This window comes from Sorex fumeus, unplaced genomic scaffold (genome assembly GCF_029834395.1).
Source record: "Sorex fumeus unplaced genomic scaffold, SorFum_2.1 ptg000061l, whole genome shotgun sequence".
In the NCBI taxonomy this organism is placed as follows: Eukaryota; Metazoa; Chordata; class Mammalia; order Eulipotyphla; family Soricidae; genus Sorex; species Sorex fumeus.
Genome location: NW_026606118.1, coordinates 21,940,711 through 21,956,485, shown reverse-complemented (window position 1 = coordinate 21,956,485; position 15,775 = coordinate 21,940,711). Strand labels below are relative to the sequence as shown.

The window sequence follows — 15,775 nt, the reverse complement described above, 5'->3', positions numbered from 1 at the left end:
TCAAAATACTAATATACTGTACTTGTAGAAATTAACAGGCTGAGATTCTCTAATATTTAAGTATAAGTGTGAAGAACTTGATATAGCCTAAACAAAAGGTAGAACAACACAGTGGGGTAAGATGGCTCCTAGACTCCACCCCCTGCTCAACAGGTAAGTATAGTTCCTTCCCCTAGAGTATGGGAGTGACTTGTGAATGCTATGGCCCTTGCTCTCATAATTAGATTAAATTCAATGGCAAAAGTCAATGGATTTTTACAAATGGCTTCAAATCAGGATTGAGATGGCTTCAAGTGTATGTATTGGTCCACCCAGCCAGATAGAAATCTTTGATTCTTATCTTGTGGATGACTCTTAATTATCTCTCAAGCTATGGAAAACATGTTTATGGTGCTGTTAAGCTCTGGCATCAGACTGGAACGAAGGTGGGAGTATGTTATGTCTTTTTGGTCAGGGTACCACAGGAGTATGTTTATGGAGAGTGCAGGCTTTGGTAAGACTGGCTATTTGACTGGATGTTACCATGCTAGATGGGAAGAGAGGGAGCTGAAGGTGCTAGATCAGGACTTCTCACAGTAGGACATCTCAGACTTCTGTGTGCTTGGAAGTGACTTTAGTATCATTTTAAAACGCAGGCTCAGGGCATGTACCAGGCTAGAATGCAGCATTCTGTACACAGCTGTCAGGAGATTCAGGTGCAGCAAAACTCTGGGGCCATGCTCCAAACAGTAAAAAAAGAAAAAGAAAAACAAAAACAAAAAAACAGTAAAACTGCGAGGCTTACCATGTCTGAGGGTAGCTAACAGTGCTATTTAGCAGGTATGAAATTTGTAGCGGAAACCTTAACGTTTTGAATAACCCCAAATTTATTCATTAAACTTGGAGAGATCCTAATGATAGCCGGGCTAATAAAATCTCCCCCCCCCAACTTTTCTTATCTTGTATATTTACCAAATGAATGAAAATTGTTTACTCCAAAGCAGAATAAATTACTAGGAACTCCAGTAGGAACTAAAACTCTGTGAGTAATCTAATGTTGTTTATTGTCATTGTTGATCAGTATATTTTAAGCAACAATTTGAAATGCTCATAATGTGATAAGTTTTAAGGATTTTTTTTTTTCTGTTTGGATCACACCTGGCGATGCACAGGGGTTACTCCTGACTCTGCACTCAGGAATTACTCCTTGCGGTGCTCAGGGGACCATGTTGGATGCTGGGAATTGAACCTGGGTTGGCCGCATGCAAGGCAAATGCCCTACCTGCTGTACTATCACCCTAGCTCCATTAAGGATGAAAAATTTTTGTATGAGGAGGGAGGTCCATGATTATTCATGTCATGACAGATATACTTGGAGAAGAATTTAGAAACAGTTTGATCCCTAATATAGCCTGGAGTCATAACCACTAGGGATTTTATACAAAGTGGTATTAAAAGATTTATCATTTTTGTTAATAAACGGTAGGAGTTTTTATGATGTTAGAAATGAGATAAAAATTATTACTGTAAATATTGATATTGCATGTTTCTGTTATTAATAAATTATTATTTGGAGACAGTAGCTATATTTTTCCCTCCCTCTGTGTGGATTTCCTTTTTAAAATTACATTTATTGACTCTATAAAAAAAAATCACATTTCTTTTTTCCCCCCTATGGCAATGTCAAGGATTGAACACAGAACCTCATATATGCAAAACAAGTGCTTATTTATGAGCAATATTCCCTGCCCCATTCACCTTTTCTTTTAAATTCTTTGCTGAAAATCCTGGGCCCATTTGTTTCTTATTTTATTTGACTTCTTTTGCTATTAGTAAAACGAAAGATAATATAGTAAATTGGGTTCTTTTTTTCTCTTTCTATGATTATGTGCTAATGAGTCAAATAAATCTTTAGATCACAGATAAACTTAAAAGTTACTCCAAAAAATTAGGAATTTTTCTTTACCTTCCGTTTAGTCCACAGAAGGAAAGTGGCTTAGCTAAAGCCACTTGCTAAGGCTATCTAAATTAATACATTTGCTGGAAATGTGACTTCTGGACATTTTATAGCAGTGATTTTAATGCTGTTAGTGGTGAAATAGAAACTTGAGAATGTGAAGAATAATTTAAACCACATGATGAGTTCAAGGAAAAGAGACACAGACTCCAGTCTCTTCAGTGTGTGCTAACTCTGTACAGTAGGGAATGGTTTCCAAAAAACCACCAGTGAACTTCTAAACCCTCTTGAGAGGAATTAAACCAACACAATTACCCCTAAAAGGGGAACTGTTCTGTGCTTTTTTCTTCAAATCTCACAAACAGTTCCCTAGACTGGAGGGAACGCACTTGGGAGAACAAGATATAAGAGGAATTCTAACCATTACCACTAATGCAATGAAGTTAGAACTGTTTTCCTAGCCATTAGCTTGTTTACTGATTTGCCTTCTGATCTAGATGCCAAATTATGTTTTTTGCTTTTTACTTTGTTTTCTTTTTTTTTTCAAGATACTTAACAAATTGTATGTTTTGGAGGATAAGTAAATTTGAAATGACATTTCTTTTTCCTTTTCAGTTTGTTGTAGCAGTGTTCTGGATCATTTATGCCTATGACAGAGAGATGATCTATCCGAAGTTGCTTGATAATTTTATCCCAGGATGGCTGAATCATGGAATGGTGAGTGGACTAAAGCAAATGAACTTTTTTTATTGAAAGAAATAATTCAATGGTGAATTGTCTTCTACTTTAGGCCTAACATAGAATCTACACAAATTGCTGTGAAATGTTAAATGGTTGTAATGAAAGGGCGCAGACGGATAGTGCAAAAGGTAGGGCCTTTCTTTGCATTTGACTGACCCCAGTTTGAATCTGTGGTGCTACATATGCCCCGAACCTCCATCCCCCAACCCCGCCACACTCCCCAGCACTACTAAAAGTCACTGTTGAACACAAAGTCAGGAATACTTACTGAGTACTATTGGGTGCGGCCTAACCTTCCCCCAAAATATGAATATGATCAATTATCTAGAGATGAATGCCTTTTTATGAGTTGCTATTCAAACTATGAAGTAAGTATATTTCATTGTGGGATATATTTAATTCCTATGCTCTGCAGAGACTTGACCTTTGTTGGAATCTAAAGATCAGTTTCCTTCTGCCTAAGTTCACCCCTTCCGACTCCTCTTCAATTTCTATAAATGGGATTGTTTGTTTTTGTCTTCCAATGTCTGCTAATCCCCCAGAGATTAGCAGGCATTGGAATGTCCTGAGCAATGGATATAGTCTATACATTGAGAATATTAATGTGCAACTGATAAGTTTTTTTTTCCTCCCCAGTCTAATTTTCTGCTGGCTTAGCCATGATATTACATTCACAAATTTCAAATCAAATAGTTTGCAAAACACCCTATAAGATTTGAGATTTACATTTTCTGCAGGGAAATTTTGTGTTGTCTTCTCCTTGCTTCTGGAATTGAACACTCTTTTGTTATGAACTAAGAAGCCTGCATTCTTTTTGGCTACAGCAATTTTTAGAATATGTCATTGGTTGCTCCTGGTGAAAAGGGCAACCCACCACAGAAATTATAGGGGAACGAAGAGCTAGAAATCACGAGTCTTGGGTCCAAAATAACAGCTTCCCTTCTGCTCTCAATTTTTGTATATTTTGAGAAAGTGGTGTGTACTAACAAATAGTCATGACTGTACTCAGGGGTTTTGATCCATCCTTTATTAAATCAACTCATCAAATTGGCACATCTCAGAGAACTGGAGTTTTCTTTGAGTCTAATTAGAGTCACAGAATTGGAGGATTAACATGGCACCTTTGGTTTCAAACAAATAAGCTGTGTCTTGTCACTGTGACTTAATTATCTCAAGGGTCTGGCATGGTTATTCTTCCCTTTCCAGCTTTAAATTTGTTGAGAATGTGAAAAACCCTTTCAGAATTCCACATTTCTGCAATACTGCTTAACTCGTCTTCTCATTCTTTACAGGAAAACTCCTGCTCATCCTGTATCTTCTCTAAAACGCCCTTCCTATTTCCACTAAGATCTTCTGTTCATGGTGTGCTTCTAAAGCATTCTCTTCATCTCTTTATTACACAAGCTGATTTACCCTACAACAGTGTTAATAGATCATGAGGACTCTTTCAAGCCATATGGCATATAGCAGGAGCAGTGCATATTTATTAGATGAATGCGGGAATTCAGCAGAGCTGATATTCATACTTTTTTTGTCAGTCAGTTTACTAATAGTTACTTTGAGAACTTATGATGTTCCAGACATTACGTTTTGATTACCTGATTTTATTCTAACTTTATTTGGGGGGAAGGCCTCCCCAGCACCAGAATTACACCTAGCAGTACAATGGCAGTCATGCGGTGCCAGCAATCTAACCTAATACCTAATTGTGCCAAGCAGGTGCTTTATCAGAGAGGCACATCTACAGACCCCTGATTTATTTCAGAAATGAGATTGTGGTAATAAGTGATCATTCTCTGTACAGATGAAGAAGTAGCCTCAGAAAGTTTGAAAGTATAAGGATGTTAGCTGAGACAAATGATTATCTAATCTGCTATAGAGGCACAGGGTTGTTTGAGTGTTGACCTGTTGTCTGCATTCTTAACCTACACAATGTTGCCTTTTTCCCAGAGAATGAATCACACCCTTTGCAGATCTTGGCATTATTTAGCCCTTTTGAATAGTTTATTAAGTATGCAGCCACTGAACTTCATTTGACTCAATTTTTCCTTCATTCACTTTGATGGGTTAATATTCTCACTCTTAGGGAGGCAATCTTAGAAACGCAAGGGTGGATTTGAGTGGCATAAATATTTAGGAAAGGGAAATTATACATTCATTGATGTGTCATATCCTCTCAGTATGTGGTTGGTGGATTCTTTCTCAACGAATTTTCTCTCTTAGTGGAGGTGAATGGCCACCCTTTTGCTGTTCTTCATGCAGAAATTCATAGGCCATAGTTTCAGAATTATTAACAAAGAACATGCATATGGTGGCTGAAGAACATTTTGCAATATTAGACAACTTGTATTGCCCTAAACTTTGTATGTGTGTAATTTATTAATTTATTTTCTGTGATCTCGGGGACCAAAACCAGGGCCTTATCATATTGGGGTATAGCCCCAGCACTCTGAGCACTGCTACCGTGGCCCTCATATTTGCAGGTACTTCAGGGCATGGACACCACCAACTAGCCTGGTTGATTGAGAATCAGAAGAAATGCCCCAGACTCTCTAATTTCTGCTTGAGATTCCTCCAAAACAAAGCCTCACTTTGATGAAGACCATTTCGCAAATGATTTCTGGACCCTAAGTTCTATTTGCTGTCATTTGTTTAGATTTCTACAGCAATAAGAATTCTGGAGAATGTGCTCTGTTCTTACATCTAAATCACATTCATTGATTCAAGAACTTCAAAATAATTTCTAGAGATCCAGAAAGCTGACCAAGGATGCTTGTTGCCATTTGCAGGACTGTCATAGTTCCCTTTCAGGTCACTCACTCTTGATTTGCCAGCATTGATAATGCCTATCACAAAAGTTAATAACAGGGCTAAAAAATAAAACCTCATAAGGCATTAGAGTTTCAAAGCTCTCGTATTAACATTAGCTCAAGATGTCAGAAGTCAGATATGATCATAACTAAAGAAAACTATACTGTTCCTTACTTTCTATTATTTACCCCTTTCTTAGCAAGCTTATTTTGAATGCATTAGAAGAGAAGAGGAAATAGATGAGGAATAGATGAGTCCAAATATTAATATGACCTTACTGTTCCAAGAAGAATAGCAGCTTGCTATTGCAGTTGAAAGTATAAGCATGTGGGGCTGGAGGAATTGCCCATTGGGTAGGGTGTTTGCCTTGCACGCGGCCAACCCAGGTTCAATTCCCAGCATCCCATATGGTCCCCTGAATACTGCCAGGAGTAATTCCTGAATGCGGAGCCAGTAATAACCACTGTGCATTGCCGGGTGTGATGCAAAAAGCAAAAAAACAAAAAGTATAAACTTTTTTATACTTGGAAAATGGCAAATTTCAGTGTGGTCCATTCATTCAGTATCCCTAACAAAAATTTATTCTATTCTTGCGATCATCTTTGTCTTGTATTCCCAGAAATTCGAATAGCGAATGGTACACTTTAGCCAGGTGGTAATAATAGCCAGGTGTTGGTAATAAAAAGGGTATTTGTGAATTTGCTTTTGAAATGTAATAGAAATTTACATTTGTAATTCTATTATTATACTATTTTTATATCCTCAATACTGTGATGATCCGATAAAAGGAAAACAGGCGATGTTGGCAATAAATCACGATTTATATGATTTTAATGAGAGTGGAGATGGATATTTGTGGAAGGGTTCTGCACAGTTTGCCACATGTAGGAGCTAATCTTTGATTTAGTTTAATCTTGGAAATATTTCCTCAGAGTCTGAAATATGCTTGCATCCTACTAGGCACTGTGAGGGGCTAGAGAGTGAGGAAAAGACTCAGAGTTCTAAAGGATGGAAATGGCAAGTTCGAGGTTGAAGGAATTAAGCAGTAAGGCAGTTCCACAAGCCAACAGACTAATCTCCAAAAGGCTGTAGTTACTCTGATAAAGACGAACACGAACACTGTTATTACTCAAGCCTGTTTTTCTGGTGCAAAAATAGAACCTTGAACCTTTCTCTTTCAGCTAATTATAATTTTAAAGGAATGTCAATGTAGTAAACATACATTAACATCAATAAATAAATAAATATTTAAACTCTGGAGAAATTGTAGACTTGCCATGATGCTATAAAGAGGAAAAACCAACAATGAAACATTGTCACTGTTTATTGAAGACCTAATTAATGTTTAGAAAGTGCTTTGAGAATGCCAGGCACTGCAGAAGGTTAGGATATTATTATTATTATTATTACCACAGCTCTTTCAGCAGACATGACCTAGATATTCTCATAATCACAGCAGGAGTTGTTCACTCCCCATATAATTTATGAGGAGAGGGGAAAAAAATTAAACTCCGCCTCTCCTCATGTTTTATTTGCCAGTGGATCTTGTTATAGTGAACTGATCCTCAGAGAACCTTAATTTAGGCAACGATTTATTCTGTTCAATATTATTTTGACATTTGATAATTACTGAAGTTTTTCTACATCTGTCTTTCCCAGAAAATATGGCATTCAATCCTGTGTGGATGATCATTGGTTTTGCAAGAACTCAGCTTTGATGTTATTCTTTAGGTGGATAACAAGACTTTTGCAAAGTTTCCAGTTCTGGGATATGTAAATTATGCATTTGGTGGCATATGGCATAAGTATGTGTCACCTTGATATTGGCTATTTCATAAAATAATCTGCTGATTGAATGAAGCTCTTCATATTTATTTCCAATGGAAAAAAACTCACCTTTCTCAATTTTCCTCATTTGTTTTAGAGTAACTAGGAGATACCTGGACATTTTAAAAAATAAAATATTGCAATAAAATTCAGAAATTTCTTGGAAATATTATTGTTCTAAGATCCCCAATTGACAGCTTCTCACTGTTCCCTCTGAAGGAGAAAGAAAATACACCCAAATAAACAAGGAATAAATAAAAAGTATCTGCCTTACATGTACAGAAAGGCAGATACTTCCAGAAATCTTGTATACTCTTCTTGTATGTAAGCTTTTTCAACATTCACTTTTACTAATCATAGTTTTTTCTGTTTATGATCATTACTTCCACTAAGGCCAGTTCTCCTGTGTGAGATTTTCTCCAGCGGTAAAATTTGCATAAAAATATGATGATTCTGTCTGATAAACTCAGTAATGTGTTTCAAGCTGTTTAATTTCAGTTGTTGCAGAGTGTATTCTACAGTTATTATTTTTAACAAGAAATATAATAAATCAGACAAAGTGTATTTTTAAAACTGATGCTTCAGAGGCTTTGGAACAATTGTGTGAGCGGCACAGAAACAGAAAGAGAGCTTTCAACTTCCACATATAAGGAGCCTAGAAATAAAAACTTTGCCTTGACAAGCAAAAAAAAAAAAAGAAAAACACTCTCCAGATTGAAAATCAACTCCTTTTATATCTATAAGAAAGAGAAAGAAAGATATAGGACAAACTGTCTCTTCAGTCCTCTGTACTATTTGGCAAGAGATTGGCCAGAGAGAAAGGGGTGGGGGGAGAGAGAGAGAGAGAGAGAGAGAGAGAGAGAGAGAGAGAGAGAGAGAGAGAGAACAGCAAATACAGAAATCAGTAACATATTGACATATTGGAACAGAGATTCATCAGTTGAAACCACTGTGGGAACAGGTAGTATGTTAAAGAAATAAAACTTTGATTGATTACTTAGACAATTTCTAGAGCAAAAACCTCCTGGGGGACCTAGTCATAGATTCTACAATATTGTGAGATATCTGAGAAAAATTCCCTTTTCTTTTTGCATGGGAAAGAGAGAAGAAATCTTTTTAAAATAGTGGAGAACTCAGTAATACAGGACCTCAAGAGAAGGTAGTTTTTACCAGATTCTTACTGTCCAGGGATTTTCACAGCCCAGCTGACTCCAAAAATAAGGAACATATACTCAACTCCAGCTGAGTCTTTCTGCCCACCTACTTGAAGTAGAGGTGTGCACTGATAAATTCTTATAGATCTCACAATCCAGAGGCATAGTTTCACTAAACGATTGAGTTCCAATCATAGAATTCTAGAACTCATTCCATCATCCACCCTAATAAATTTTCTTTATTCAATACATGTTGTAACTGTCAGGAAAGTATATATTGTGGCTATCAAGGAAAACACACATACACTCAATGTTTCTTAAAGATAACAAACACTCTTAGTAAAGACTGAAAGCATCAGAATTAGAATTATCAAACAAAATTTAGAATAATTGATCAATAAGTTAAGCACTGTAATGGATGAAGAAGACAGCATTCAAAGACTCAAAGACAGGCGGGCAATGTTAGCAGAGTAGAAATCTTAAAAAAATACTAAAATAAGTGGTTAATTTTATTTCTTTTGGGGGCGGTCACACCCACTGCTGGTCAGGGTTATTCCTGGCTCTGCACTCAGGAATTACTCCTGGCAGTGCTCAGGGCATATGGGATGCTGGGGATCAAACCTGGGTCGACCACATGCAAGGCAAACACCCTACCTGATGTACTATCACTTGGACCTCCAAGTGATTGATTAAAAAAAATGTTTCAAAAGGGCTGAACCATTCGGCATTCCCACCAACAATGAAGGAGGGTCCCTTTCTCACTACATCTGCACCAATACCGGTTGCTTTTGTTCTTTTGGATGTGGGCCAGTCTCTGTGGTGTGAAATGATATTTCGTTGTTGTTTTGATCTGCAAAAGAAACTTTGGTATATCTACACAATGGAGTACTATGTAGCTGTTAGAAAAGATGAAGTCATGAAATTTACATACAAGTGGTACTACATGGAAAGTATTATGCTAAGTGAAATGAGTCAAAAAGAGAGGGACAGACATAGAAAGATTGCATTCATTGGGGAACATAAAGTAACAAAATAGGAGACTAACACCCAATAATAGCTGAGATAGGTACTAGGAGGTTTACTCCATGGCTTGGAGGCCAGCCACACATGCTAGGGGGAAAGGAAGCTCAGATAGAGAAGGGAGCACCAAATAAAGGGTGTTGGGAGGATCCTCCCAGGATGGGAGATGCATGCTGAAAGTAGACTATAGACCGAACATGATTGCCATTCAATGCCTCTTTTGCAAACCAAAGAACCCAAAAGGAGAGAGAGAACAAAAGGGAATGCCCTGCCACAGAGGCAACGTAGGATGGGGTGATGGGAGGTGGAAGGGATACTGGGATCAGTGGTGGTGGAGAATGGGCAACTGGTGGAGGGATGGGTACTTGATCATTGTATAACTGAAACCCAAGCACAAAAATGTTTAAGTCTACAACTGTACCTCATGGTGTTTCACTAAAAAAAATTAAAAAATGTTTCAAGAGCTGGAGAATACTATTGTGGGATTATATAAAATAGACACAACAAAGTAGAGAATCTCTGACCTAGAAGATGTAACAATTGAACCCTCAAAACTGTAAAACAGAGTATAAAGTTTGAAGATTAAAACAAAACAGAATGTCCATGCACTATAAGATAACTGGAAAGGATGTGAAACATCTGTTATGGAGATGAAATGAGGAACATGAACAGAAGAAATGTCACTGAAAAGTTTTCCCCAAAACTTATTTTAGATGCCAAACCACCCATCAAGGTATCTCAGAAAACAAAGCAGGATAAATGTCAAGAAAACTAGTCATCTCATATTCTAACTACAAAAAATCAAAGAGAAAGCAAAGCACATAAAAAGAGAGAGACCATGAGAGCCAAGGGAGAGGAAGCACAGACAGAAAAGTATTAGAAAAGGGGGAAAAACTGAAGAGAAGAGATAAAAATGGACAATAGCATGCATGAGGAGAGAGAAGACTATGGAAAAGAAGGAGATGAAGTAAGGAATCAGTGAAAGTGATACAGGTGCATAGGTGGGTGAAGGGTCTGAAACACATGATGGTGGCCAAGTAGGTAATAGTATACTCCCAAACCATAACTGTCAATGAATAAATAATGGAAAATGGCAGGGTGAGAAGGGTCAGACCAGAGGTGGCATAGGATCAGGGTTGAAGGGTCATCATGAGCACTTTGGTTGTGATGATGTGCAGTAACTTTGTACATGGATACCATAAACTTGAACACCATTGTGACTCTGTTGCCAAAACTATGATAAAATTTTTTTATAAAGCAATAAGAAGACAGGAAAGAGCAACACTTGGGGGATGAGTCCAGAATCTTTGGATAAAGAAGGCAAAATCTCAAAGTGAAATCATAGTTCATACTATGTCTCCTTCCATGAATATTTAAGATTTAGCAATTATTGTTTTTCCTCTGCTGTAACTAATGTAGTACTTAGCATGATATTGTTCCTTAATAACCATCCTATGAATCAGTAGGTGCTAATAGCTTGGTTTGACCTCCTTGCTATTCCTTTTGAAAACCAAATGTTCTCCTTGTCTTTGGATACTGCCCCCTGCAAACCTCTCTGGTTCACTCCTTCAGCAACTTCAGGACTTTGCTCAATCTTGACCTTGCCCTGTATGCGAGTCATTTTTCCTTTTCATGGCACTTAACCATCCTTGACATATTACATAGTTTTGCATCTGTTATATTAATGACTTGACTCTGCTAGAATATAATTTTCATAAAGAAAGGCATCTCTGTCTCACCTGTTGTTTTAACCTATGTACTGAGAAAAGTGCCCCTATGTAACAGAAAGCAAATATTTATATGAATAAGCAAAGATGTCAGTAATCTATGCTCATGTTTTTCCTTGTTTCTCTACCCAGATTTTTTCCCTTTAGAGTAGTTAAAGAATACAACCCCTAGTCACCAACTGCTTTCCAAATTTATGTTTCACTTCACTTTTTCAATCTCAGCTATAGTGCATAAGTTGTCCATCATCCCCACCTACCTGTCCAATGTCGAACTGTTTGGTACACATCATACACATCATAGCGCCACTATCCAAAGAATACTCTTGAGGACCTAGAATATCTTAAGAGCTGCAAGCCAAGTAAATAATAGCCTCAATAAATTTATTGAATAGTTCTTCCAATATTGATGATTTTATCTGGGAGGTTCAATATTATTTTTTCTAGAGCAATAGCTGGACAATGACTTTTTAAAATCTTCTGCCATCATATGTAGAACTAATTTTCCTTGCAAGGGTAGAATTCAAGACTAATATTGTTTGGCTTACACTCTGCCCATTTTCTTGCTCCATTGAATAGATGAGCAGACCCAGACGTAGTATGAGTTCATCAAAAGGTCTATAAATTATACAGATATTTGGGGGTCAGCAAAAACCAAAAGTGTGGTTTATTCAAGTTCTCTAACTCTTAATACTTAAATCCATAGATATTTCAAAGTAAACTTAATTCATATGTTTCTTATTCATTTGCCCGAACTCCTCACATTTGGGGAGGCATAGGGATAGACAGGAAGGTATCGGGCCTGGGAACTGGCTTCCTTCTTCTCTTCCATGGTCAGATCTTTCATTAGCCGCAGAACCAACTCCTTGGCAGATGTCCATTCCTATATCCTTTCTGTCCTTTTAATTGAAGTTCCAACCTCAGCAAGCATTAGTGAGAGCTGCCAAAGAAAGTAAAGTGGAAAAAGCTGTATTTTCTATCATAGAGGCAAAGAATCTCAGACTCTTATTCATGGGAAGCAATTCCAAAGATCCTCTAGTCCAGAATGTGCGCATGCATGACAAATAAAGGAAGATCCCCAGAGAGTAATGCGATTACCAAAAGTGTGTGTCACCTGGTTATCACAGCAGCAGCAGCAAGACGGAGGGGGCAGGAGAAAGATCATCGGGTCTGCTCACCATGCTGTACTTTAATCAGCTGATCAGTCTTTTGGCAATTCCTCTTCAGTGCTCCTTTGGTTTAGGTTTTGTTTTTTTGGGACACACCAGCTGTGCTCAAGGCTTACTCTGGCACTGCACTCAGGGATCACTCCTGACAGCCTTGAGGAACCATCTGTAGTGCCAGGGATTGAACTCAGGCCAGCCACATGCAAGATAAGTGCTTTACCCACTGTCCTATCTCTCCAGCCCTTCTGTCTATCACTTTTTAAGCATCAGTGGACTAAGACCATAAGGTCTTCAGTTTAGGAAAGACTCTCAAGAATCTCAGTCTTCTGTTCTTTTCAAGCCCAAATTGGCGCTGTCTCTGCAGTTTTCAATGACTGGTCCTCTTTGTTCTCTTCATGTTTTCTCCAAAAGTATCTCATTTCCCCCTGATTTCAGCCTCTGACATACACAGGCCATTCCTTAAATGTCTACTCTCTGGTTCACCTTCCCAATGTTTCTTCATCACTTCTGCTGCTTTGGTGAACCTTTAAAAGAACAAAAGTCCAATCCCAGGAATTGTATTCCTTTATCCATCTATTAGTTGAGTAGTACCAAGTCAGCGAGCCATCTGAGTGAGTCCCCCATCAGAACACTTTGTCCAGACACCAGTGATTTCTCTTATTACGTTGTTTATTTTTATTTGATTTGCATAGCAATGAATTATAAGATAATAACTTTTTTCTTTCATCATCCTTTTCTCTAGAACCTATTATACTCTTTACAGTTAGTTTACTTGGTCAATATTGATGAAATTCTATACAGCCCCTTTACCACTGAGTTTTTGTCTGAGCAAGATTCACTTGTCTACATTCATTTTGAGAGTTTCATATGATTTGATGAGTGCACAGCAAATCAGTTTAGCTGTTGTTCTTGCTTATTAGTGTTGTCCATGCTTCAGTTAATGTTTTGGCAGTTTCATTATACCCTATACTAAAATTCACATTTCACATGTACTTGACCAGTGTGTGCTTAAGCCAAGACTTAGTTGATGCTAAATTTCTTTGTTATACAGACATTTAAAAGTTTTCTTAGGGAGTTGCATCTTGTGAAGTTCATTATAAATGAAGGCTAGGCTATGGGGGAAACCGCAGTACTACATATTTAAGGATTAATGAGCAGCTATGTTGCATTTTAATAAAATGTTGCACTCTTTGTTTTGAACTGAAGTGTTTAAGTGTGTGTCATTGAACTGAAGCTGCATTACAGTCTATAGTCTGGGTAACACTGTAGCACTGTCCTCCAGTTGTTCATCAGTTTGCTTGAGCAGGCCCAGTAACATCTCCATTTTGAAACTTGTTACTGTATTTGGCATATAGAATATATCACGGGTAGCTTGCCAGGCTTTGCCGTGTGGGGAAATACTCTCAGTAGCTTGCCGGGCTCTCCAAGAGGGGCGGAGGAATCGAACCCGGCTCAGCTGGGCTGGTTGCACGCAAGGCAAACGACCTACCTCTGTGCTATCACTCCAGCCCCATAGTCTGGGTAGTCAGTAACAATATAGTTGTTTTTTAAAGTGGTAAATTTGAACTGTGTTGTAGTCTTGCCTGGGGAAGTTGTTTTGAGTCAAGACATATTTTGATGCAGGTATGGTTGACCTGGTCCCCAGAGCACCACCAGGAGAGACTCCTAAGGACCCTCAACACCGCTGGGTGTGGTCCTCAAACAAAAATAAAATAAAACAAATACAGCATGTCTTTATATTTAACAAATGTACTTCATGAAGACACGGATAAGTAGGTCTGGCATTTTTAGATTTGTTTCCTTTTCATCTACACAGGATAATATTTTCTTGTCGTATTCATATTAGGAGAACAAGCTTATCCTTAATGATCTAATGCTGATACACCTTAACCTAGGTAAAAAAAAAATTAGCTCGGCTTGGTGAAAATTTTCTCCCTAAGTGCACTTTTTATCCTTATCAAATATATTATTTACTGTGAAATTTAATAGATCTAATGATATGTCCTAGTGCCACTGTTCACATTACTGCTGTCAATATGTCAGGATAAAAAGCTTCATATGTGACCTGATACTCTTGTCTTTACTAACTCACCTGCTCTTCCCACAAGTACCCAGAATATTCTGTCTTTTGTTGTTGTTCCATGCCTTTTTCTTACACCAGTTGAAGCTAGAAAGTACCACTGATAGATGCAGACTTGTAAGCTCCCCAGAAAGGGGAACTGAACCAAATGACCTCTTGTCTTTACTCTGATTTGTCAATCTCTATAAACAGTTTAGTCTCAGGGTTTAGAATAGAATTCTCTACTCAACAACCTTTTTCAGTGTTTCTATTGAGTTCCACAAAAGGGGTTCTTACCACTGTGGTAATTCATGAGGTTGACCCTGAGAGTGCATAGCAGAGTATCTGCCATGGAGCCAACCTGATTATCACCCAGTCTCTAAAATAGATAAAGTAAAATCAAATTCTCCAGCAGCTAATGACCTTAAATTATCATATACTATATAAAATACAAATTAGCGTGAGACTGTCTTTGAACTTTTAAGGGGAAATGTGCTCATAAAAATCTTGTTTTGAAAGGGGAATGCCCTGCCACAGAGGCAGGGTGGGAGGGGGGGGTGGGGGGAAATGGGCACTGGTGGAGGGATGGGTATTTGATCATTGTATGATCGAAACTCAGGCACAAGGATTTGTAAATCTACAACTGTACCTCATGGTGCTTCACTAATAAAAAAAAAAATCTTGTTTTGAGCACACTAAATTCATATAAAGATATACTCTTATTTTTTTAAATTAGTGAAACACCATGAGGTACAGTTGTAGACTTACAAATTTTTGTGCTTGGGTTTCAGTTATACAATGATCAAGTACCCATCCCTCCACCAGTGCCCATTTCCTACCACCACGGGTCCCAGTATCCCTCCCACCCACCATCCTTCCCATCCCACCCTGCCACTGTGGCAGGGCATTCCCTTTTGTTCTCTCTCTCTTCTTTTGGGTGTTATGGTTTGCAGAAGAGGCATTGAGTGGCAATCATGTTTGGTCTATAGTCTACTTTCAGCATGCACCTCCCATCCTGGGAGGATCCTCCCAACACCCTTTACTTGGTACTCTAAAGTTATACTTTTAACATGAAAATGTTCATGAAATTCCTTCAAAGTGTATGTGATAGGTAAGCTTTTTATCCCGGGACTGCAAATTCAAATCATCTTTACTCATTTTTTTTCATTCCCCATGCTTGTACCTTATGGCAGAGGGCTTTGCTTAAATTCAGAATTTGCTAATATTCACACATATGGCAAATGTGAACTAATCAGACCACAGACATTTTGCTGCATTCCAGGGTGTCTCATTTATTTGTTTAATTTGCAGCTATAGCAACTAGATTCCACCACTTT

The 15,775-nt window shown here is 37.9% G+C and overlaps 1 protein-coding gene across 2 annotated transcripts in view; it reads left to right on the top strand.

Moving 5' to 3' along the window:
• AIG1 (androgen induced 1) overlaps positions 1-15,775 on the top strand; it is a 297,078-nt gene that overhangs the window by 91,903 nt on the left and 189,400 nt on the right. For both annotated transcript variants that reach the window (XM_056126279.1, XM_056126278.1), the window contains exon 3: positions 2,552-2,653. In XM_056126279.1, coding sequence (XP_055982254.1) covers positions 2,552-2,653 — 102 coding nt within the window. The remainder of the gene's footprint in view (positions 1-2,551; positions 2,654-15,775) is intronic.